Source organism: Mus caroli, unplaced genomic scaffold (assembly GCF_978045245.1).
Source record: "Mus caroli unplaced genomic scaffold, Mus_caroli_1 scaffold_20, whole genome shotgun sequence".
NCBI lineage: Eukaryota > Metazoa > Chordata > Mammalia > Rodentia > Muridae > Mus > Mus caroli.
Genome location: NW_028227275.1, coordinates 48,425,871 through 48,453,034, shown reverse-complemented (window position 1 = coordinate 48,453,034; position 27,164 = coordinate 48,425,871). Strand labels below are relative to the sequence as shown.

The 27,164-nt window shown below is 37.8% G+C and overlaps 2 protein-coding genes across 2 annotated transcripts; one reads left to right on the top strand and one right to left on the bottom strand.

Annotated features, from left to right (window-relative positions):
- Window positions 1–399: 399 nt before the first annotated feature.
- Window positions 400–1,344, bottom strand: LOC110285663 (olfactory receptor 5B12-like). The gene has a single exon (XM_021151990.1). The coding sequence runs from the start codon at window positions 1,342–1,344 to the stop codon at window positions 400–402; it is 945 nt and encodes a 314-aa protein (XP_021007649.1).
- Window positions 1,345–14,485: 13,141 nt separating this feature from the next.
- On the top strand, window positions 14,486–15,430 carry LOC110285790 (olfactory receptor 5B2-like). The gene has a single exon (XM_021152198.2). The coding sequence runs from the start codon at window positions 14,486–14,488 to the stop codon at window positions 15,428–15,430; it is 945 nt and encodes a 314-aa protein (XP_021007857.1).
- The last annotated feature ends 11,734 nt before the right edge of the window (window positions 15,431–27,164 follow it).

Genomic DNA, 27,164 nt, shown 5'->3' with positions numbered 1-27,164 from the left:
TGCCTCTCAAGTGCTGGGATTAAAGGTGTGCCCCACCACTGCCTGGCTGTGATGTTTATTAATATTTTTTTAAAGCTTTGCATGTTCTTGATACTTTCATTTTTGTAGCAGGTAAGGATTTCCCCATGTGATTGTCATTAAAGAGAGATGCATGTGCAATTCACATATACACACAGGAGTGGATATGAGCATGAGATATGACTATATCCATTTAAAATGATATTTTAAATCTAGTATTCTGCCTTGATGAGTGATTGCTTCTAATCCATTGACTATAGTGCTCTTATTAAATAGCTGGAAAATTATTTTAATAATTACAACTCTATGGGATGGTTAGTCAATATTATGCATACATTTAGAAAGAAAATGAAGCTGTCTTATCATAGATTTGTTGTAAAACTAAAATAAAAATGTTAAGGCAGATTTTGCATTTCCTACAGCTTTTTTAAATGCACCTTTAACCTCTTTGTTCCTCAGGCTATAGACCAAAGGGTTCAGCATGGGAATGACCATGGTATAGAACACAGATGCCATCTTGTCAGTACCCATGGTGTGACTGGAACTGGGCTGTAAGTACATGAAGATGACAGTCCCATAGAAGATGGAGACTGCAGTGAGGTGGGAAGCACAGGTAGAAAAGGCCTTCTGGCGTCCTTCAGATGAACGCATCCTCAGAATAGTGATGAAAATAAGCAGATAGGAAATCGTAATGACTACAATAGAGAAAAGAGCATTAAAACCCACAACAAAGAAAATCACAGTCTCACTGATATAGGTGTCTGAGCATGATAGGGCCAGGAGAGGTGGTGCATCACAGAAAAAGTGGTCTATCACATTGAACTTGCAGAAGGAAAGCCTGAAAATGTTCCCAGTGTGGATAGAGGAATTCAGGAAGCCACAGACATAGGAACCTATGGTCAGACAAGCACAAGTGTTTGTAGTCATGGTGGTGGTGTAATGCAGTGGCTTACATACTGCTGCATAGCGGTCATAAGCCATGGCAGCCAAGAGAAAGCTTTCTGTGGTTATAAAGCCCACGAAGAAGAAGAATTGGGTTCCACAAGTGTTATGGGATATGGTTTTGTCTATTGAAAGGAGACCTGACATTACTTTGGGAGTCACAGCTGAAGAATAACCAAAGTCCACCAGAGATAGATGACTAAGGAAAAGGTACATGGGAGTGTGGAGGTGTGAGTCCAGCAGGATCAACCCTACCATTCCCAGGTTCCCAAGCACAGTGCTGAGATAGATGAGAAGGAAAACAATGAAGAGTGGTATCTGGAGCTCTGGGTCATCTGTTAATCCTGTGAAAATGAACTCAGTCACCTCTGTACTGTTCTCCATTGAGGATCATGGGACTGCCCTGTATCAAAGAGAAAGGAGATGAGAATGAGGATGGAGAGAGTGCTGCTGGTCCTGTCTGTCTGTCTTCCCCATGCTTTCCTTCAGGATGCAATGTTCCTTTCCAGCATTCTGATCCAAGCAGGTTGAGGCAGCAAAATTCAAGCTTAAAATAGAAGTAGATCATACTTTGTTTAGATGAGATGATGTATCTCAATTTAGAATTGAAGCTCAAAAAAGTCTTAGATAAGACTGCCAGATTAATTTCTCCCTAGAAAAGCACAAAGTCTGAATTTGAAGTTTCAAAGCAAGCAAAACTATTTTTTCACTGAACTGGAATTTTTTAATGTATTAATTTATTCAGGGTAATATGTAATATCAGGAAATACATACCTTTCATTCATCTTCTGAATTTTTGTTGCATTTTGCTCAGTTTTCATCTTTGTTTGGGTGAATAGTTAATGAAACTGTGGGTTTTGAAATTTTTATGTTAATTCTTTTCACTGTAGACCGAATCTAAATACCATAAATTTATATCTTCATATCGTGTAGGCTCAGGAGCAGTGGTGTGTCATAAGTTCCTAATTTCTCCTTTATACATGCCTTCTAGAATTCTGTGGTAGAAGGTCTTATCTCTTTGTTGTTTGTTTCTTATGGAAGCCAACTCCAGTCACATGACGTTTTTCCTCTCACAGCATCTACACCATATACATCTTCCAGTGACTCTGCATTAACATATCATCACTATAGAGGTTAGGATTTCAGCATAAGTATTTTGGTAGCATATAAGCATTCATAACATGAATTCTTTCAAAAGTATTACAAAGTTTACTTAATTTTAGTCTCATTTCACTCTATCCCACCTATGTCAAGTTATATAAAAAATACTCTATAATAAGGAAGGATATTTAAGAGACTGAATTTAACTTTAATTAGTCTCATTGTAGAGTAAAATACATAGGACATGCCTTTCACCACACACAGGAATCATTAACTTATAGGTTAGGAATTATGAAATTTACTCAATAAAAATTTCATTTTCCCATTAAACCTGTTTTACATTTACATCCAGGTATCCTGGTTTCCTTACCCTAGTTCATCTCCAGGTCAGAAATTTTTGGTTGTAAATGCCAGCTATGCTTTACATAATGTCCATGAATTTGTTTAGTAGGTATATATATGACTACAATCTTTTTCTTTTTCTTTTTTTAAACAACCTTTTTCTTTTTCTTTTTTTAATTATTAGATATTTTCTGTATGTACATTTTAAATTTCAAATGCTATCCTTATACATTCCCTCCGCCCTGCTCCGGTACCCACCCACTCCTGCTTCTTGGCCCTGGCATTCTCCTGTACTGGGGCATATAAAATTTGCAATAATAAGGGGCCTCTCTTTCCAGTGATGGCCGAGTAGGCCATCTTCTGCTACATATGCAGCTAGAGACACGAGCTCTGCGGGTACTTGTTAGTTCATATTGTTGTTCCACCTATAGGGTTGCAGACCCCTTCAGCTCCTTGGGTACTTTCTCTAGCTCCTCCACTGGGGGCCCTGTGTTCCATCTTATAGATGACTGTGAGCATCCACTTCTGTATTTGCCAGGAACTGGCATAGCCTCATATGAGACAGCTATAACAGGGTCCCTGCATCAAAATCTTGCTGGCTTATGCATTAGTGTCTGGGTTTTTACAACCTTTTCCTTGACTGAAGTTAAAACACAAACTTGAACCACTATATAACATATATTATGCATTGTGATGCAATCAAGGTACTTTGTTTATTTTGATTTCAGAAGTGGTTAATACACAAGATAGAGCTTCTGGATAAAAGTCTAAAATTAAAAGTCCATGACAAAATTAATGACATTTGTACTCTTCATATACCCTACTATCCTTCTGTCCTTCAGATAGTCTCTTCTCATTTTTCATGCAAGATTTCTCTCTTTGTAGGTGAATAGCCAACCCATTTGTGTAAACACAAGAATTCTTTTATGCTTTAGTCATCATGGATATAAACTTACATATCTGCACCTTAGTGTAGTATAAAAGTATAAGGTAGATGATAAAATGCAGATGATATATGCATCCTATAATGCTTTTACTTTGTAATGCTTAAAATATAGGATAGCCTTTATTTTATATCATTACCTTTCTATTCTCAGAATACAAGAGACCTTTGATAAGATAAAATAGAAAATTAATGAAATTATAAAATTTAAAGATAAGTGGGTGGAGCTGGACACAATTATCCTTAGTGAGGCAACCCATACCTAGAAAGACAAATATATTTTCTGTCATATGCAGATGTTAATTTTGAATCCTTATAAATGTGCAATTTTAATGCCTATTATCACTAGTGGGAATTGCATAAGAAAATATAGAAGCCTGTTTAAGTCGTGCCTGTTTTGGGATCCTCACTTATTTATAAATAAAGAATGTTTTAAAATCAAGGTTGAATTTGCTTTTTCTTGTGAAGGTCTTTTACCTAAGTATTTTAGAAATCTAGAGAGGGGGGGGTGGGGTGGAGAGAAACACCAGCTGCTCTTGTAGAGGATGTAGGTACATTTCCCTGCACTGACATGATGGCTCCCAACATGTAACTGCAGAAATGAGATGTTTCATACAACTAATCATTCTAGTTAACAAATTTTATTGTATCTTTTGTGAGAAACAACATCTATTTTAGTATTATTTTATTTTTATAAAGAGAGTGTGATAGAACATAAAAGGAGTCAAGGAAATGTATGTAACTCATGGGAATGTTTTAAATGCAACTCAGAGACAATCATCTGTCTTTCTGAGTCTTAGTTGTGTATAAAAACAGCTGGATCTTCAAAAGTTGGAGTGCCCTGCCTTATATATAACTTTTGAATAACTTTTTTAAAAAATAAAAGTGAATGAGCTGTATAAAGTCCTAGGTGATGCCCATTTTTTCATTCTCTTAATAAGCACTGTATCTGCTTTGGGTATGAGAATTTTGCTGATTTCTTGGTTCCCAGAAATGCACATAGCACATTTCCTAATTTTGGAAATTTTCATAGTGAAGTATTAAGACCAATAGATATTGAGCTTTATTCTTATTTTTCATTTGTCAAGAAAAGCATGATGATTTATGATTTTCTTACAGTTATGAAATAGTGATTTAGAATTGCTCCGTCTGTTTAATGGTTAACATGCCTTGTTTCTAATACCAGCTAGGACTCTATGGCTAGAAGTAGAGTTTCAGTGTAAACTTTTTTAATATTATAGTTACATCTGCTATAATTTTACAACTATTTCTGAGCATTTTATAGCTTGTTCTTAACTTCTATATACTCTCATTCATTAATAACTCCTCCTTTTAAAAATATTACTAAGATTTTCCTGATTGCAATAACATTTTATAATCATACCCCCATTTGTTCTTCTCATCAACTCTGGCATTAGTTAAAATAAAATGTATTATCATTTTTTCTAAAAGAGCCAACCAAATTATAGTAGTTTTAATTAAAAAATAATTTTAGCAAAGTAGAAATTCATGCTCTAATAACTCTCTTATGCCATATGATAAATACATATTTTTTTTTTACAATATCACCACTGGATTTGAGCAAACAGCCTCTGATTGTCTCTGATACAAAGTAGAGCAATATATAAAATACTACCATATAAGCTCTAGGTGAATCAATGGGAAAATGGCTGAGCTCATATGATATATTCTTCTGGCTACTTCTGTCCTCGATGTCATGAGGGTTATGAGTCTCACCCCAAGGCTTACCTTCTTTCCTGAGTAATGCAGCATGCAGACATGGCACTTTCATACAAAATTCATAATTTAGTCTTTGAAAGCCAGAACATATATTTGGAGAATTTTACTTAGTGTTTGGCACAGAAGTTAAAGATGTCCAAATGAAAGAAAGTAGCACAACTGGCTTTGGATCCCTCTATCACAAGCTCTAGTCCTACAACTCCTAATTTTCCTTCTTAGATAAATTACCTGAACTCTTTAAAGTTCATAATATGCTCATCCATAAAAAGAAATAATAGACAGGTAATCCTAAGAACACTTGCTCTGGAGGATGCCTGGTGTGACAAAAAATGCTCTTACCATTTCTCATACGTGGTAAGGTGTTCTTACTGTTTTATCCAAATGAATAATACCACTGCTATTTTCCCCAAAGAACATGCTTTTACTTGCAAGCCACTTGGGGAGAAATTAATTATTGGCTCTAGACAGCTGTTAATAGTCAGGTCAATAACAAAAACAAATGTAAAAGAGGCTCTTGTTATGAGCCGCTCTCTTCAGTGAGAGGCCAGTGGAAATATTACATGTTAGGAAGTGGCAACCAGGAGAGAGATCTGCAGTCAATGAATCCTCATAGGGAAAACATCTCAAGGGGACTTCAACAAGTCTTTATCTCACACAACTGGGGAGTAGGTTATTAATGATTCTATGGGAATTCCAACTCTGCATAATGATGGATATCACAGGATTATTTTCAGTAATTATGTAAATAAACTTGTTGGTAATGAAAGAATTGTAGGATTTCAATTTGACATTCAGTTAAGGGATAGGAATTTTTATTTTGTGTGTATAGTACATGTATGCTTCCCTTAATTGGTATTATTTAACTTTTGAGAAGAAATGTCAATGTGTTCAATAGTTTTTTATCCCTGCCTGAGTTTAAACTACAGTGCTGTAGTTTAAACTACAATGCTACCAAGTTAGTGAGACTTACTTAACAAATTAAGAAATGTTCTTTGCGTTTGTGATGCTCGAGTATTGTTATTATAAGTATAAAGCAAACATCGTAAGAAGCACAAAACCTGAGATGTACTCACTCACACACACAAACACAGAATGTCCATAAAAATACTAAATTAGAAGCCATAATGTATAGCACCAAAGCATATAGGTTAAAAGAAAGTTGAAAATACATAAATTAAATCAATTTAAAATAAAAAATAGAATGCAATAAGATAATTTTAAGTAATTTTTTTAAAAAAGGAAAATCAAGATATAACATGTGACAAGGAACTTCGAAGGTTGGCATTGAGTTCATTTTCTATTGGCCTTCTACAGCTGGCCATGCAGTCTTCAGAGTTAAGTTTCTCAGAAATACTCGATGGAAGAAACCTCATATTCATTTAGTAGTGTATATCAATCAGAGCTTGCTTATCAGTGAAGCATGGGGGCGTATGTTACTTTTCCCTTCAGTTCTAGGATATTTGTAAAGAAGCCAAGATCAGTGTACACATTTCTTGTTCTTTCCGTAAACACAACATGATCCTATTTATTGGTAAATTATTTTATCCTCACATCTAGATAAGACATAAAGAGTTCCAAGAGACAGTTAAGGTGTTATTTGAACTTTTCTTTACATTCAGAAGAAGTAAAATAGGTTTTATTAACTTAGTGGCTAAAAGAAAAATATTTGGGTTATTTAGGGTGACTAGCTAAAAGGGTGGGGCACTAAAGTAAACTGAGAACAAGGATTAATCAATTTCTGTGCTCTTTCCCAGGCTTCTTTTGGCACTTTTGTTTCTGTTTAGTGTTTTGTTCAATTTTTATGTGTTAGTTTTTGCTTTATTTTACTATATTATAATATATTTTATTATTATCCATTAGAAGCCTGTTAGTTTTCTAATGCGAAACAGCAAGGAGATGGATCTGGATGGGAAGGGAGGTGAGGAGGAACTGGGAGGAGTACAGGAAGAGAAATTGTAATCAGAATATATTATGTAATAAACCTATTTTTAATAAAAATAAATGTAGCAAATGTCGCATGGGTAAGAATTTTATCATACAACATAAAAGAAGACACACATGGGACTTATAGCCAATAGATAGGGTTAGCCAGCTAGTTCTTGGACTTTAGCATGTCACATGACATAATTTGCAGTTTGATTCATTTGTATATGTTTGTGTGTATATATCTATATATGTATATATGTATATATGTATGTCAGTGTGTGTGGGCTACTTGTGTGTAAAGGACAGAAGTCAACCTCGGTGAGTTCCTCAGTCATATTCTACTTTACTTCAGGATCCTCCATTTTACTCTATTGCTCTGTGGATCTACTTTTGTGCCAATACCATGATGTTTTTGTTACTGTGATTTTGCAGTGTATCTGAAAATCAGGCATTTTATGTTTCCAGTATTGATCTGCTTATTAGTTTTTATATTTTTTGATAAATTTCATAAATGTATATAATGTTTCTGGGTTATAGTCACCTTTCCCTGTCCCATCCAACTCCTCCTATGCCTCTTAAATACAGGCTACTGCCATTACTTTGCTTATACACCATAACTAGATAGTAAGACAATATTGCTGAGGACACCCCACATTATAGTTGCAGAATATACAGAACTCAATCTTAAACTGATCAGAAAACTCTCTATCTGAGACCTTCTTTTCCCAGGGCTGGAAGGTCTTATTCAGTCTGCTGGTGGAGAAAAGAGAACAATGGTCTTACCCAGAATCCTGTATGCTAGAGTATAAATCTACCAGAGAAAGTGTACTCACTATTGCAAAACGGAGGGCTATTATACAGATAGTAAATCTCTTTCTGATTAGATCTGTACTGGGTGGTTTTGTGTCAACTTGACACAGCTGGAGTTATCACAGAGAAAGGAGCTTCAGTTGAGGAAATGCCTCCATGAGATCCAACTGTAAGGCATTTTCTCAATTAGTGATCAAGGGGGGAGGTCCCCTTGTAGGTGGTGCTATAGTCTTGGTTCTATAAGAGAGCAGGCTGAGCAAGCCAGGGGAGGCAAGCCAGTAAAGAACATTTCTCCATGGCTTCTGCATCAGCTCCTGCTTCCTGCCCTGCCTGAGTTCCAGTCCTGACTTCCTTGGTGATGAACAGCAATGAGGAAGTGTAAGATGAATAAACCCTTTCCTCCCCAACTTGCTTCTTGGTCATGATGTTTGTGCAGGAATAGAAACCCTGACTAAGACAAGATCTGAGTCTATCATTTGATCTTTTTACTTAGAATAGCTTTCGATAGTGATGGTCTTTTGTAATTCCAAATGAAAATTTCTATTATCTGGTCCTATGGAGACCATCATTAAATGTGTATATTTCTTTTAGTAGCATATTCAGTACATGTATCTGAATACACATATTTATTTAAGAGCTATTGATAATGTTTACAATTTGCAATTAGAATAGATGTCCATCGGCAAATGAATAAAGAAAATACAACACACATAATTAATTGGCTGCAAAGAAAGGCCATTTTCAAAACTGATGTTTCACACAAGTTCATGTAAAAGTAAAATAAGTTATACTCACAAAGACAAGTATCCCATTTTCTCTTATGCCAGAAGAGTAAATAAAATATATTTTAAAAAGTCAACCTGAAAGTGATAATTAAGTTGACAATTAGGAAGATTAAGGGAGTAGGGAGAGAGGAGAAAGGAGAAGACAAGAGATGGTACATGGGAATCAATTGTATTGAAGCATAATATGTGTATGAAAGGGAATATTAATATAAAATTCATAAGTATGTATTTTTACATGAATTAATGCTTAGAATAATAAAGATGTAAATTATAAATATTAAATAAATACTGAAAATTTTTTCCTAAAGATTTTTATTACTGTATACTAATTGTGCAACCTAATGGGTTTAATTTCAATAAAGTATAAAAGGTTATTTGAATGTTTGTGGTGACTTTCTTTTTTTATTGGTTATTTTATTTATTTACACTTCAAATGTTACTCCCCTTCTCAGTTTCCCCTCAACAATCCCCCCATCCCCTCCTTCCTTCCCCTGCCTCTATGAGAGTGCTCCCCCACCCGCCCACCCACTGCTGTCTCAGTGGGCTAGCATTCCCCTATCCTGGATCATCAAGCCTCCACAGGACAAAGGGACTGCCCTCTCATTAATTCCAGATAAGGCAATCCTCTGCTACATATCCAGCTGGAGCCATGGGTACCCTCCTGTGTACTCTTTGGTTGGTGGTTTAGTCTCTGGGAGCTTTGAGCGATCTGATTGGTTGATATTGTTCTTCCTATGAGGTTGCAAACCCCTTCAGCTCCTATAGTCCTTGCCCTAACTTCCTCATTGGAGTTATCCATGCTCAGTCCAATGTCAGGCTGTGTACATCCACATCTATATTGGCCAGACTCTGTCAGAGCCTCTCAGGGGACAGCTATACCAGGCTCCTGTCATCAGCAATAGTGTCTGGGTTTGGTGTCAGCAGATGGGATGGATCACTAGGTGGGCAAGTCTCTGGATGGCCTTTCCTTCAGTTTCTGCTACACTTTTTGTCCCTGCATTTCCTTTTGACAGGAGAAAATTTGAATTAATACTTTCGAGGTTGGTAGGTGGCCCCATCCCTCAACCGGGGACTGTGTCTATCCACTGCATATGGTCTCTGTAGGTTCTATTCCCCTACCTTGGAAATTTCAGTTAAAGTCCTCCCTGTTGGGTCCTGGGAACCTCTTGGATCCCTGACATCTGGGACTTTCTAGTGGCTACCCCCAGTTTCCCCTCCCCAACTGCTACACACCCCTATCCACCATTTCCTGTTATAGTACAGTGTAGCCTTCTTTTTACTTTCATTTCCTCTCTGTTTCACATATGAGAGAAAACATGAAGTATTTGATCTTGTGTCAGTTGGCCTATTTTATTCACTTAACATGATGTCTGGTTCCATCTACTTTTCTGCAGAAAATATAATTTCTTTCTTCCTGGCTGAAAAGAGACATTTCCTTTACCATTCACCTGCTGATGGGCATGTAGGCTGATTTTATAATGACCACTGTGAATGGTGCTATGGTAATCATGGGTGTGCAAATGTCTCTATAGTAAGTTGACTCTGATGTTTTTGCATATCTGCCCAGAAATGGTACATGTAGATTATATAATAGTTTTACTTTTATTCTTTTGAGAAAATCTTCAGTACTGACTTTACCAGTAGCTGAATTAACTTAAATTCTTTCCATGAGGATCTAAGGTTTACTTTCAATATTTGACATTGACAGCATGCAGGTAAAGCAAGAAATCTTGAAAAATAAAAAGCTTTAAATTAAAAAAAAGAAAAAGTATTCCATACAGAAAATAAAACTTAACCACAGATAAGATTACATTTTTATTCCTCTGAAGCTGAGACAGGTCTCCACAGACAGCTTAATTGCTGATTCTCTAGGCAACCTGCATGAGAGATGTGTCTGTCCTCATGGGCATGTAGTCTCTGAAGGATGTTATGTATATAAATTTCCTGGATCCTTTGTATTGTTCTCTAGAATCTCAAAATGTCTCTAATTGACACTGTTTTTAGTGGAGCAGTCAAGGGCCTTTTGGCAATCATTTATTGGATTTAATGTAAAAGGTTGTTAGAAAAGATTTATTTTTGCTACTCTTTAATTGTGTGAATATGTGAATATACATGCCTGCAAAGGCTAGAGGAGTTGGAGTTATAGATGCTTGGGAGTCTCTTGAGGTAGGTGTTTGGACCCAAACTTAGGTACTCTGTAAGAGTGAAACATGCTCTTAACCAGTGAGCCATCTGTTTAGCTCTGTGCAAAATGGTTTTCAAACACACACTTACATATTATTATAGGCCTATAGCATTAAAAAGTTATATACCTCAGTTAAAGGTGAGGTAAGTGTTTAGAATGATGTCCTTTTCTTACAGTTGTTCATAGCTTTACAGAGTGTTCAGACTTTCTTCTAGTTGGTCTAATAGCAGGCATGTGTGATGGGTTGGACATTTTATAATTTCTATTTAACCATGTGATGCTATCGAACTTCAGTTTTGTGAGTAGTAACTAAGACTAACTTCTTCAGCAGGGTCCTTTCCTTCATTGGATGTGACTTGCAGCGGGATCTCAAGTGACACTGTTATACCTTCTTTGAAGAGCAAGGCAAGTTTCTAGCTCAATCCTGTCTGTGTTTTATTTCATATGTGGAAATAGATAGCAAGCTATTTAATGGTATAATCATTTACCAAAGATTCAATTTATCACCAAGTTTCTAATATGTTGTGAGTGCTCACCACTTAGTTAAAATACAGGGAAAAAATCACAATATTTAAACAATAAGAGATACTATTATTGTAGCCATTTGAAATTCTGTGTTTTGGATAGTAGTTCTATAAAGAAAATGTATATCCCATGTTTCACTCATATTAAGACTTTGGAGATGAAAGAAAAAGAACATAAAGGTAAAAGGGAGAGAATAGTAGGAATGGGAAGAGCATAAAATAGGAACAGATGGGAAAATGTGGACAAATGTATGAACAAAGAAGTGTCACAGTAATAACAGCATGAGGCATAGAGGAGAACGTTGCTCATTTTATTTAATATTTTAGTGGTTATTTTATTTATTTACACTTCAAATGGTATCCCCCTTCCAAGTTTCCCCTCCACAAACTCCCATCCCCTCCCCTGTCCCCGTGATTCTATGAGTGTGCTCCCCCACCCGCCCACCCATTCCAGCCTCAGTGCCCTAGCATTCCCCTATTCTGTGTCATCAAGCCTCTTCATAGACAAGGGGCTCCCTTCCCATTGATTCCAGATAAGGCAATCCTCTGCTACATATCCAGCTGGAGCCATATGTTTGCTTTTGTTGGTATTTTAGTCCTTGGGAGCTTTTGGGATATGATTGTTTGATAATGATGTTCTTCCTATGGGGTTGAAAACCCCTTCAGCTCCTTCAGTCCTTGCCTTAACTTCTCAATTGGGTTCCCCAAGCTCAGTCAGATGTTTGGCGGTGTGCATCTGCACCTGTGTTGGTTAGGCTCTGGCATAGCCTCTCAAGTGGACAGCTATATCAGGCTCCTGTCAGCAAGCACTTTGTGGCATCACCAATTGTGTCTGGGTTTGGTGTCTGCAGATGGGATGGATCCCTATGTGGGACAGTCTCTGGATGGCCTTTCCTTCAGTCTCTGCTACACTCTGTCTCTGAAGTTCCTTTTTACAGGAGGAATTCTGGATTAATAATTTTGAGGTAGGTAGGTGGGTGGTTCTATTCCCCAACTGGGGGGGGGGTGTCATGCCTATCCACTGGATATGGTCTCTTCAGGTTCTCTCTCCCCTTTGTTGGGTATTTTGCCTAATGTCCTCCCTGATGGATCCTGGGAACTCCTTAGGTCCCTGGCATCTGGAACTTTCTAGTGGCTAACCTCCCAGTTTCCCCTTCACCACTGACACATACCTCCTTTCAAATTCCTGACCTCCTGTACATCTCCCCCATCTCCTCCTGTATCTGAACCACTCCCCTTTTCCCTCTACCTCTCTCTCCCTCTCAGATCCCTGATTTTGTCTACTTTCTGAGATTATTTTCTTCCTCATTCTGAGTAGGACTGTAGCATCATTTTATCTTTAGAGAAAAATTCAGTCTTCGTATGCATCTCTCTGCATTTGAAAAGGTAAAGTAATAATATTTCCAAGACCTAGTACTTATGCCTACTTTATCCAGGTGTCCATATTTGTGTGTAACATAAGGTTTCTGTGTTGTAACTTTCCTACTGACTGAATTGGGATAATTTCTTTTCAGTTGTGTCATAATTGTCTGTAGATTAGTGTGGCTCCTCTAGAGGTGGTGACTAGAAAATGAATTTTGGAGCTATTTTGGATATAAGATTAACATCATGTTATAAGTGGAGAGAAGTGAAAGAGCCCAAATGGAATAATCATAGCATCCCATTATTTTTAGAATTATTTAGTTTGACCAGGTATACAAAGTATATTTTGAAAACTGAAGAGGTACCAGTTGGCATACATAGACTATTCTAAGAAAGCTAAAGGAAGAAAATTATATAAACTGTGGAGGACTTTTTGTGAAGTGATTATATTATTGAGTAAAATTTTATAACCTTCAAAATACTGTCACATAATAAAAGTATAGTGTGTCATAATTTGCATCTCAGAGTAAAATTTCATATTGTTTATATTTGTGAAAATCATTTTAAGTTAAAAATGTTTCTACATAATGTCTCTCAAAAAATGGTTAAAATATTTTTGTTGAGTTTCTTTTTGATATTTTGTCTTTTCCTCCAAGATACTCTATATTTTATTACTAATACATTAATAGCAATATTTGTTTAATGATAGTATATTTATAATTTATTGTGTCTTAAAAGAGGATAGAATTTTTAGTGATTTAAACATGTCAACTTATTACATTCTCCAAGCATACTTTTGAAGGACAATTTTCATTCGTATTTTAAACTGAGGCACAGAAAGGTTGCTATTTACACAAAGTTACATGATCTTTAAGTGGATACATCAGGAATAACGTGCAGACAGGTCAGTGCCAGAGACTATGTTCTGTATAATTACAGCGTGCCACCTGTCAGAATGCTTGTATGGTTTCAATCACCTTTAAAAATATCCAAAAGAATCATGCAATGCAGGAAAATCTGTAAATACTATGTTTGTTTTCAATAAATTAACTAAATTCTTCAGTTTCTTACATTTGTTGAAAGGGTTAAAATAAGAATAAGCATTTCTTTTTATTCTGTGTTGCTTTTTTCAAGGGGTGGAGCAGGTGTAGGTTGCTCAATTTGTTTAAGTGATAAGTAAGTGTTTATACACTTTTTGGGCATGTCTTTTTTTAATTAGATATTTTCTTCATTTATGGGCATGTCTTTTAAAGAGAACTGTTATCTGTGAAGAGTTAAAGGATGAATACCTTTCCTTAGATCTACAATGTTTTCCAGCTGTATGAATGAGTGTCTCATTTCTCATCATGCTACATCCAAAAGACAGTGATACACGACTGTTCTCAGGCAATAAGACAGGAAGACTAAAAGTATATTTGTTGATATCTAGTCATATGAAGCATAGTGCTTAGTTATTTTGTATCTGACTCTGAAATGACAGGTTTAAAATTCAGTTTATTATTGCAACAAATTTCATCCTAAATGAGATTATATGATTGATACTTTGAAGACAACGGAATGATTATTTTGAATATCTGAGTGATGGTGGAAACTAACAGACAACACACAGAAGGTTCCATAAATTATTTTGTGAGAAAACAGCAAGATTATGGGAGTCTAATTGTATTGGGAATGCTGCATTGGTAGTGAAATTATACAGATAATGTCATTTGAGTAACATGAGTGATTTGGCATCAATTATTGTACAGAAACAATAAGTTTACTTTACTTTATTTATTTATTTTTACAGGTGAAACACAATTTCAAAATGTCATACTTGGAGAATAACACTAAGGTGACTACATTTATCCTTTTGGGATTGACTGATATCCCAGAGCTGCAAGTCCCTCTGTTCATCACATTCAGTCTCATCTATCTTATCACACTGATTGGAAATCTGGGCATGATCGTGTTGATCTGGCTGGACTCCCGCCTCCACACCCCCATGTATATTTTCCTCAGTCACCTCTCTCTGGCAGACTGTGTTTACTCCTCTGCTGTGACTCCAAAGGTGATGACTGGGTTTCTCACAGGGGATAAAGTTATCTCCTATGGAGGATGTGTTGCTCAAACGTTCTTCTTTGTGGCTTTTGCCAGTGTTGACTGTTTCCTACTTGCTGTCATGGCTTTTGACAGGCATGCTGCAGTGTGCAAGCCCTTACATTACACAACAACTATGACTACTAGTGTGTGTGCTCGAATGGTGATTGCCTGTTATTCCTGGGGTTTGTTTGAGTCTGCTATACATACTGGATTCACCTTCTCCCTCCCCTGCTGTGCTAATGTGGTTCATCACTTTTTCTGTGATATACCTCCAATCCTGGCTCTTTCTTGCTCTGATATCTATGTGAATGAGATTGTGCTCTTTATCTTAGCTTCATTCAATGTCTTCTTTGCTCTAATAGTTATCTTGACCTCCTATGCATTCATATTTATTGCTATTCTGAGAATGCATTCAGCAGAAGGACAGAAGAAGGCCTTCTCTACCTGTGCATCCCACTTCACTGCTGTCACTATATTCTATGGAACTGTAATCTTCATGTACCTACAGCCCAGTTCTAGTCATTCCATGGACAACGACCAAATGGCATCTGTTTTCTATACCACAATAGTCCCCATGTTAAACCCAGTTGTCTATAGCTTAAGAAACAAAGAGGTTCATAATGCTTTCAAGAAAGTTGTTGAGAAAATGAACACTTTGTTGAACTCCTAATTAAAAAAATAGATTATACATTTTATTGAAAATAGCTGAGCCATGATTGTGAAAAACATCTGGATAAAATATTAAACATTTAATTGAAGTATTATTTTTGTTTCTCCTATTAATTTTTACTAAATTATCACATTCCTTTTTTAATGACTTAGTTATTTTTACTTAAAACTACAAGTCATGATATAAAATACAGACTTATTATACAAAGTCTAGAGCTAGTGGATGGATATTGATCCACTTAATAGCTATATCAAACAATATATCATCAGAAATCCAGCTTTAAATAAAATTAGGATTTACTCTTATATGTAGCTCATATACTAAATTATTTGTACTTAATACCATAGGTTCTACTGCCCCTTGGTGGTGGTCATTTGGAATTTGCTAATAATGCAAAGCTGAGTTACTGCAAATCTGACAGTGTGTCAGAAACTTCCTGTTTCTTTCCATCTTTGTCAAGAAGGAAAGACCCTTCAATGAATACCTTTAAACAGGCTTTTCTATTGACACTTAGCCAACTCTTCCTATGTTCTACCTCATCTATTTTAGATATAGTCTCCTGGAATCCACACTAGTGTCAAACTCACCATATTGCAAATATTGACCCTGAAATTCTGATCCTCTTACCTCTACCTGTCTTAAGTATTGATTATAGGTGTGAACCATTGAAATCACAAAGGTGTGGTTTTATGTTCTATTTCCCCTGGCTGGGTGTAGGACACAGGGCTTTCTGCATGTTAGATATGTCCTTCACCAACTGAGCTACATCCCTGTTAGTATCTTTTTAAATATAGAAAAGCCAGTTAACACTTATAAAAGAAACAAAGGAAAGTCTTAAAGCAATGCAGACGATACTTCAGATGACTTAACAGGACAGTGAAAAATAGCAAAGCTAGTTGCTTTGTGTGCAAGGACAACTTTCAGTGTCCTGATTTATCACAATTATTTTCTTTTGTCTTTGATGTTTTTGTTTTGGAGACATAGTCTTTTTATATAGCCTTGGTTGACATGGAATTCATGATGCAGAGCAGGCTGTCCTTGAACTCACAGAGAGCCACTTGCCTCCTAAATACAGGGATTAAAGGCTTGTCAGCAATTAACCTCATCTCAGGAGATTTAAAAATCTGTATGGTTAATCAGTAATCTTTTGTTGTGTAACAAGATTCCTTAAGATTTAATGGTTTAAGACAACACTTGAGTATTTTATGAAATCATATGAACACTGACATTCTTCTATTTACATTTATAAATACTCATCAGGGCAGGGGAGATACCTATTTGATAAAATTGCTTACAGAGTAAACATGATGACCTGATTTTGATTCTCAGAACCCACATAAAAAAGTTAGGCATGGTAGTTCACACTTACAATTTCAGTGTTTGGGAGACATATGCAGGTAGAGTCCTAGGGCTCTCCAGCCAGCCAGGATAGCCTAATAGTAAAGCTCCTGGCCAATAAGAGCAATAAGAGAAACCCTTAAAAAGAAAAGGAAGTTAGCCCTCGAGGTGCAAAACAGTTGTGGCCTTCACATGTACATGCATGCACATACAGAAAAAAAATTTGCCTGAGGTAAAATGCTAAAATAAGAAAACAAATAGTGGCCCAAAACAACATACTTCTCAAACATCAGTATCTAGAATAGCAATGTGAAATGCACTATTCTCTGTGTTGAGACATTTTCACTTTGAAATGAAGGTTCTATTAAACCACGGACATATTTATACAAACAAAATATACTTCACAGAACCCCATTTCTCATTTAACTTGAAAGTGAAATTTCTGTTGTGTTTCCTTCATTGGGAGTTCTATGAATAAGCCCATGAAATGAAGAGATTGCTTTTAATATGATTCTGAGCATGTATAAGTGACACTTGCACACACATGTTTTTCACCACTCTATTCTCAGAGGCCAATCTCTAGCCTCAGTCTAGCTGTCCTACAACAGAAGGATTGTAAATAAAATGTAGTATGCACATTTCTATGCAGCCCAAAATAAGAAATTATAACTGTAAGGAGAAAGCATGGCACTATAAATAATCAGGTTGTGATAAATAAGGCCGTTTCAGAAAGGCAGTTATCACATGTTTTCTTTCATATAGTATAAAAGCAAGAATAAAAAAAGCCTGAGAGTGTTAGATTTACTGCATAGAAAGGGTATGCGTGCTGTGGGGTAGGCCAAGGGCACTAGTGAATGTAATAAAAGTGGACAGAGCTAAAGAAAAATTAATTCATGAATGGAAACATCATACGAATACCAGCTATACTATATCATATTTAAACCAACCAAAGAAATGTAGAAGAAAAAAATGGTAATATGTATGGGGAAATCTTTTTCTTTAGCAATTTTAATTAGTGTCTATAAATGGTATACTATGCTGAATATAATTATCATATTTCAGTTCATGCCTTTACTCTATTTTGGTCATATTTACTTCCACTATTATTCATTATTAGCTCCTTTACCCCTTATTTATACATAATGCTCCCCTTTAATTTTCATGTATTTTTACCTCTAAATATCATATATGAGAGACATATGTTGATGTGAATGGTTGATTACAGTTTGATGACTGATGGTTTTTAAATTTTAAAGTGATGTGAATTTTGCTTTAAAATTGAATAGTACATAATTCTATCTATCTACCATCTATGTATCATGTATCATTATTTACCTATCATAGTTTTTTAATTTGTTGATAGATGTACCACATTTTCTGTATCTATTCCTCTGTTGAGGGACACCTGGGTTCTTTCCAGCTTCTGGCTATTATAAATAAAGCTGCTATGAAAATAGTGGATCATGTGTCCTTATTACATGTTGGAGAATCTTCTGGGTATATGCTAGGAGTGGTATTTCTGTATTCTCTGGTAGTACTATGTCCAATTTTCTGAGGAGCTGCTAAACTGGTTTCCAGAGTGGTTGTACCAGCTTGCAATCCCACCAGCAATGGAGGAGTGCTCCTCTTTCTCCACAATATTGCGAGCATCTGCTGTTACCTGAGTTTTTGATCTTAGCCATTTTGACTGGTGTGAAGTAGAATCTCAGGGTTGTTTTGATTTGCATTTCCCTGATGACTAAGAATGTTGAAAATTTTTTGGGTGCTTCTCAGCCATTCAGTATTCCACATTGAGAATTCTTTGTTTAGTTTTGTACCCCATTTTTTTAAAATAGGGTTATTTGCTTCTCTGGAGTCTAACTTCTTGAGTTCTTTGTATATATTGGATACAGAGCTATTAAGAACAATGAATTTATGAAATTCTTAGGCAAATGGATGGATCTGGAGGATATCATCCTGAGTGGGGTAACTCAATCACAAAAGAACACAAATGATATGTACTCAGTGATAAGTGGATATTAGCCTGGAAGCTCAGAATACCCAAAATACAATTCACAAAACACATGAAACTCAAGAAGAAGGAAGACCAAAGTGTGGATAGTTTGATCCTTCTTAGAAGGAGGAACAAAGTACCCATGGAAGGAGTTACAGAGACAACGAGTGGAGCAGAGACTGAAGGAATGACCATCCAGAGACTGCCCCACCTGGGGATTCTTCCCAGATACAATCTCCAAACTGTGACACTATTGTGGATGCCAACAAGTGCTTGCTGACAGGAACCTGATATATCTGTATCCTGAGAGTCTCTGCCAGTGCCTGACAAACACAGAAGTGGATGCTCACAGTCATCCATTGGATGGATCACAAGGTCCCCAAATGAAGGAGCTAGAGAAAGAACCCAAGTAGCTGAAGTGATTTGCAGCCCCATAGGAGGAACAACAATATGAACGAACCAGTAACCCCAGAGTTCCCTGGGACTAAACCACCAACCAAAGAAAACACATGGTTGGACTCATGGCTCTTACTACATATGTAGCAGAGGATGACATAGTTGGTCATCAGTGGTAGGCCAGGCCCTTGGTCCTATGAAGGTTCTATGCCCCAGTATAGGGGAATGTCAGGGCCAAGAAGCAGAAGTGGGTGGGTTGGTGAGTGGGAGGAGGAGGGAGGAGGGAGGATATAGGGGGTCTTCAGAGATGCAACCAGGAAAGGGGATAACATTTGAAATGTAAATAAAGAAAACATAGGATAAAGGAAAAATATGTTCATAGATACTTCATCTAATTATATTATTCAGGTATTATGAACAGATTATAAGTAAACATGGTCATGGAAGTATCGTTATGACAAACTGACTTTGTTTTGAGGGTTAGTCTTTATAAAAAAGAGTAGTGTATCAAGATCATAAGGCAGGTTTACTTTCAATCTGTTTTTTTTTTAAATTATCATTAATTTTTTAAATTTATTTTTTAATTAGGTATTTTCTTCATTTACATTTCAAATGCTAACCCAAAAGTCCCCCAGACCTTCTACCCCTACCAACCCACTCCCACTTCTTGGCCCTGGCGTTCCCCCGTACAGAGGCATATAAAGTTTGCAAGACCAAGGGGCCTCTCTTCCCAATGATGGCCAACTAGGCCATCTTCTGATACATATGCAGCTAGACACACGAACTCCGGGGGGTACTCGTTAGTTCATATTGTTGTTCCACCTATAGGGTTGCAGACTCCTTAGCTCCTTGAGTACTTTCCCTAGCTCCTCCATTGGGAGCCCTGTGTTCCATACAATAGCTGACTATGAGCATCCACTTCTGTGTTTGCCAGGCCCTGGCATAGCCTCACAAGAGACAGCTATATCATGGACCTTTCAGCAAAATCTTGCTGGTGTATGCAATGGTGTCAGCGTTGGGAGGCTGGTTATGGGATGGGTCCCCGGGTATGGCAGTCTCTAGATGGTCCATCCTTTTGTCTCAGCTCCAAACTTTGTCTCTGTAACTCCTTCCATGGGTGTTTTGTTCCCAATTGAGGATGGGCAAAGTGTCCACACTTTGGTCTTTGTTCTTCTTGAGTTTCATGTGTTTTGCAAATTGTATCTTGTATCTTGGGTATTCTAAGTTTCTGGGCTAATGTCCACTTATCAGTGAGTACATATCATGTGAGTTCTTTTGTGATTGTGTTACCTCACTCAGGATGATGCCCACCAGGTGCATCTTGCCTAGGAATTTCATGAATTCATTATTTTTAATAGCTGAGTAGTACTTCATTGTGTAAATGTACCACATTTTCTGTATCCATTACTCTGTTGAGGGAAATCTGGGTTCTTTCCAGCTTCTGGCTATTATACATAAGGCTGCTATGAACATAGTGGAGCATGTGTCCTTATTACCGGTTGGAACATCTTCTGGATATATGCCCAGGAGAGGTATTGCTGGATTCTCTGGTAGTGCTATGTCCAATTTTCTGAGGAAACACCAGACTGATTTCCAGAGTGGTTGTACAAGCTTGCAATCCCACCAACAATGGAGCAATGTTCCTCTTTCTCCACATCCTCACCACCATCTGCTGTTCCCTGAATTTTTGATCTTAGCCATTCTGACTGGCGTGAGGTGGAATCTCAGGGTTGTTTTGAGTTGCATTTCCCTGATGATTAAGGATGCTGAGCATTTTTTTTCAGGTGCTTCTCAGCCATTCGGTATTCCCCAGGTAAGAATTCTTTGTTTAGCTCTGAACCCCATTTTTAATGGGGTTATTTGATATCTGGAGTCCACCTTCTTGAGTTTTTTTTATATATATTGGATATTAGTCCTCTATCTGATTTAGGATTGGTAAAGATCCTTTCCCAATTTGTTAGTGGCCTTTTTGTCTTATTGAAGGTATCTTTTGCCTTACAGAGCTTTGTAATTTTATGAAGTCCTATTTGTCGATTCTTGATCGTACAGGACAAGCCATTGCTGTTCTATTCAGGAATTTTTCCTCTGTACCTATATATTCGAGGATTTCCCCCACTTTATCCTCTATAAGTCTCATTGTCTCTGGTTTTATGTGGAATTCCTTGATCCACTTAGATTTGATCTTAGTACAAGAAAGTAAGAATGGATCAATTCACATTCTTCTACATAATAACCACCAGTTGTGCCAGCACCATTTGTTGAAAATGCTGCCTATTTTCCACTGGATGCTTTTATCTCCTTTGTCAAAGATCAAGTGACCATAGGTGTGTGGGTTCATTTCTGGTTCTTCAATTCTATTCCATTGGTCTACTTGTCTTTCGCTATACCAGTACCACGCAGTTTTAATCACAATTGCTCTGTAGTACAGCTTTAGGTCAGGCATGGTGATTCCACCAGAGGTTCTTTTATCATTGAGAAGAGTTTTTGCTATCCTAGGTTTTTTGTTATTCCAGATGAATTTGCTGATTGCCCTTTCTAATTCATTGGAGAGTTGGAATTTTGATGGGGATTACATTGAATCTGTAGACTGCTTTTGGCAAGATAGCCATTTTTCTATATTGATCCTGCCAATCCATGAGCATGGGAGATCTTTCCATCTTCTGAGATCTTCTTTAATTTCTTTCTTCAGAGACTTGAAGTTCTTATCATACAGATCTTTCACTTCCTTAGTTAGAGTCATGCCAAGGTATTTATATTGTTTGTGACTATTGTGAAGGGTGTTGTTTCACTAATTTCTTTCTCAGCATGTTTATCCTTTCTGTAGATAAAGGCCATTGACTTGTTTGAGTTAATTTTATATCCAGGTACTTCACTGAAACTGTTTATCAGGTTTAGTTCTCTGGTGGAATTTTTAGGGTCACTTAAATATAGTATCATTTCATCTGCAAAAAGTGATATTTTGACTTCTTCCTTTCCAATTTGTATCCCCTTGATCTCCTTTTGTTGTTGAATTGCTCTGGCTAGGACTTGAAGTACTATGTTGAATAGGTAGGGAGAAAGTGGGTAGCCTTGTCTAGTCCCAGATTTAAGTGGGATTGCTTCCAGCTTCTCACCATTTACTTTGATCTTGGCTACTCTTTTGGTGTAGATTGCTTTTATCATGTTTAGGTATGAGCCTCGAATTCCTGATCTTTCCAAAACTTTTATCATGAATGGGTGTTGGATTTTGTCAAATGCTGACTCTGCATCTAAGGAGATGATCATGTGGTTTTTGTCTTTGAGTTTTTTTTATATAGTGGATTATGTTGATGGATTTCCGTGTATTAAACCATTCCTGCATCCCTGGAATGAAACTTACTTGGTTAGGATCAATGATTGTTTTGTTGTGTTCTTAGATCAGTTTGTGAGAATTTTATTGAGTATTTTTGCATCGATATTCATAAGGGAAATTGGTCTGAAGTTCTCTATGTTTGTTGGGTCTTTCTGTGGCTTAGGTAGCAGAGTAATTGTGGCTTCATAGAATGAATTGGGTAGAGTACCTTCTTCTTCTATTTTGTGGAATAGTTTATGAAGACCTGGAAATAGATCTTCTTTGAAGGTCTGATAGAACTCTTCACTAAAAGTCCTGGGCTTTTTTTTTGGTTGGGAGAATATTAATGACTGCTTCTATTTATTTAGGGGATATAGGACTGTTTAGATAATTAATCTGATCCTGATTTAACTTTGGTACCTAGTTCTGTCTAGAAATTTGTCCATTTCATCCAGTTTCACAAATTTCATTGAGTATTGCCTTTTATAGAAGGATCTGATGGTGTTTTGGATTTCTTCAGGATCTGTTGTTATGTCTCCTTTTCTTTTCTAATTTTGTTAATTAGGAGGCTGTCCCTATGCCCTCTAGTGAGTCTGGCTAAGGGTTTATCTATCTTGTTGATTTTCTCAAAGAACCAGCTCCTTGATTGGTTGATTCTTTGAATAGTTCTTCTTGTTTCCACTTGGTTGATTTCGCCCCTGAGTTTGATTATTTCCTGCTCTCTACTCCTCTTGGGTGAATTTGCTTCCTTTAGTTCTAGAGCTTTTAGGTGTGTTGTCAAGCTGTTAGTGTGTACTGTCTCTAGTTTCTTTTTGGAGGTACTCAGAGCTATGAGTTTTCCTCTTAGAAATGCTTTCATTGTGTCCCATAATTTTGGGTATGTTGTGGCTTCATTTTCATTAAACTCTAAAAAGTCTTTAATTTCTTTCTTCATTCCTTCCTTGACCAAAGTATCATTGAGTTGAGTGTTGTACACTTGAATGTTAAGCCACATGAATGTTGGCTTTCTATTATTTATGTTGTTATTGAAGATCAGCCTTAGTCCATGGTGATCTAATAGGATGCATGGGAGAATTTCAATATTTTTGTATCTGTTGAGGCCTGTTTTGTGACCAATCATATGGTCAGTTTTGGATAAGGTACCATGAGGTGCTGAGAAGAAGGTATATCCTTTTGTTTTAGGATAAAATGTTCTGTAGATATCTATTAAATCCATTTATTTCATAACTTCTGTTAGTTTCACTGTGTCCCTGTTTAGTTTCTGTTTCCGCGATCTGTCCATTGATGAAAGTGGTGTGTTGAAGTTTCCCACTATTATTGTGTGAGGTGCAATGTGTGCTTTGAGCTTTACTAAAGTGTCTTTAATGAATGTGGCTGCCCTTGCATTTGGAGCATAGATATTCAGAATTGAGAGTTCCTCTTGGCGGATTTTTCCTTTGATGAGTATGAAGTGCCCCTCCTTTTCTTTTTTGATAACTTTGAGTTGGAAGTTGATTTTATTCGATATTAGAATGGCTACTCCAGCTTGTTTCTTCAGACCTTGTGCTTGGAAACTTGTTTTCCAGGCTTTCACTCTGACGTAGTGTCTGCATTTTTCTCTGAGATGGGTTTCCTGAAGGCAGCAAAATATTGGGTCCTGTTTGTGTAGCCAGTCTGTTAGTCTATGTCTTTTTATTGGGGGAATTGATTCCATTGATATTAAGAAATATTAAGGAAAAGTAATTGTTGCTTCCTATTATTTTTGTTGTTAGAGTTGGCATCCTGTTCTTGTGGCTCTCTTCTTTTAGGTTTGTTGAAGGATTACTTTCTTGCTTTTTCTAGGGCGTAGTTTCTGTCCTTGTATTGTTTGTTTTTCTTTCAGTTATTATCCTTTGAAGGGCTGGATTCGTGGAAAGATATTGTGTGAATTTGGTTTTGTCTTGGAATATTCATTTTCTCCATCTATGGTAATTGAAAGTTTGGCTGGATATAGTAGCCTGGGCTGGCATTTATGTTCTCTTAGTGTCTGTGTAACATCTGTCCAGGCTCTTCTGGCTTTCATAGTCTCTGGTGAAAAGTCTGGTGTAATTCTAATAGGCCTGCCTTTATATATTACTTGACCTTTTTCTCTTACTGCTTTTAATATTCTATCTTTATATAGTGCATTTGTTGTTCTGATTATTATGTGTTGGGAGGTATTTCTTTTCTGGCCCAGTATATTTGGAGTTCTGTAGGCTTCTTGTATGTTCATGGGCATCTCTTTCTTTAGGTTTGCGAAGTTTTCTTCTATAATTTTGTTTATGATATTTGCTGGCCCTTTAAGGTAAAAATCTTCATTCTCATCTACTCCTATTATTTGTAGGTTTGGTCTTCTCATTGTGTCCTGATTTTCTTGGATGTTTTGACTTAGAATCTTTATGCATTTTGCATTTTCTTTGATTTTTGTGCCCATGTTCTCTATGGAATCTTCTGCACCTGAGATTCTCTCTTACATCTCTTATATTCTGTTGCTGAATAAACCCTTACTTTGGGTTTTCTTTATTATGTCTACTCCCCTTTTTTGGTCTTGTATGGTTTTGTTCAATTCTATCACCTGTTTGGTTGTGTTTTCATGTTTTTCTTTAAGGACTTGTACCTCTTTCGCAGTGTTCACCTCTATTTCTCTAAGTGAGTTATTAAAGTCCTTCTTCATGTCCTCTACCATCATCATAAGATATGCTTTTAAATCTGCGTCTAGCTTTTCTGGTGTGTTGGGGTATCAGGGACTGGCTGAGATGGGAGTGCTGGGTTCTGATGATGGTGAGTGGTCTTGGTTTCTGTTAGTCAGATTCTTATGTTTGCCTTTATCCATCTGGTAATCTCTGGACTTAGTTGTTATAGTTGTCTCTGGTTAAAGCTTGTTCCTCCCATGATTCTGTTAGCCTCTATCAGCAGACCTGGGAGACTAGCTCTCTCCTGAGTTTCAGTGGTCAGAGTATTCTCTGTATGCTCTCCTCTTGCAGGGAAGGTGTGCACCTTCCCTGGTATTCGGTATATCTGGTATTCGGACCTGCCTCCTAGCAGAATATGAAGGCCTGAAACAGGGTCTGTCCCAGAAGCTGTTTGGCTTCCGCCTGTCCCAGAAGCTATGTAGCTTCTGTAGTTGGCACTCTCACCTACACAGTCTAGTCAATGAGAGATCCCATACCAGGGATGGCTCCCCAAGGTGTTCGGGAAAAGTCCTTCCACGAGGGGCGGACACTTCTCCTCTGGCAGGGAAGGTGCCCTGATGTCTGAAGCCCGAAACGGGGTCTGCCCCCGATGCTGTGTCTCTTCTGCCTGTCCCAGAAACTGTTAGCTTCTGTAGTCCACACTCTCACCTGTGCAGACTAGTCTCTGAGGGATTTGGGAACCAAGATGGCTCCCCCAGGTGCTCCAGCAAAGCCCTCCCAATCAGGGCGGACACCTCTCCTCTGGCTGGGAAGGTGCCTGGATGTCTGGAACTCTAAACAGGGCCTGCCCCAGAAGCTGTGTGGCTTCTGCCTGTCCCAGAAGTTGTTAGCTTCTGTAGTCCACACACTCACCTGCACAGACTAGTCTCTGAGGGGTCCGGGAACCTAGATGGCTCCCCAGGTGCTCCAGCATAGCCCTCCCAATCAGGGAGGACAACTCTCCTCTGGCTGGGAAGGTGCCTGGATGTCTGGAGCCCAAAACGGGGTCTGCTCCAGAAGCTGTGTGGCTTCTGCCTATCCCAGATGCTGTTAGCTTCTGTAGTTCACACTCTCACCTGCACCATTTTTTTTTTTTTTACAGTCCAGTCATTACACCCCTGTCTTAGTCAGGGTTTCTATTCCTGCACAAACATCATGACCAAGAAGCAAGTTGGGGAGGAAAGGGTTTATTCGGCTTACACTTCCATACTGCTGTTCATCACCAAAGGAAGTCAGGACTGGAACTCAAGCAGGTCAGGAAGCAGGAGCTGATGCAGAGGCCATGGAGGGATGTTCTTTACTGGCTTGCCTCCCCTGGCTTGCTCAGCCTACTCTCTTATAGAACCCAAGACTACCAGCCCAGAGATGGTCCCACCCACAAGGGGCCTTTCCCCCTTGATCACTAATTGAGAAAATGCCTTACAGTTGGATCTCATGGAGGCATTTCCTCAACTGAAGCTCCTTTCTCTGTGATAACTCCAGCTGTGTCAAGTTGACACAAAAATAGCCAGTACAACCCCTTTCAGGTCTACCCTCTTACAATTCTTCATAGCATCCCCCCTTCCCCTTCTCCAAGAGGATAACCCCCCGACACACAGCATCCCACCCCACCCCACCAGACCTATGCACTCCCTGGTGCTTCAAGTCTCTAAGATTCGATGTTTCTTCTCTCACTGTGGCTAGAGCAGGTGTCTGCTGTATATGTGTCTGGGGCCTTGTACCAGCCAGTGTAGGCTGCCTGGTTGGTGGCTCGGTGTCTGCGAGATCTCAGAGGTTAGTTAAGGATACTGCTCTTCCTGTAGGGTTGTTCTTCACTTCAACTTCTTCCAGCCTTTCCCTCATTCAACCACAGGAGTCCCCAACTTCAGTTCATTGGTTGGGTGCAAGAATCTATATCTGTCTCAGTCAGCTGCTTATTGGGCCTCTAGGAGGGCAGCTGTCTTATGCTCCTTTCTGTAAGAACACAATAGCATCAGTAATAGTGTCAAGCCTTGGAGCCTGCCTTTGACCTAGATCCCAATTTGCGTC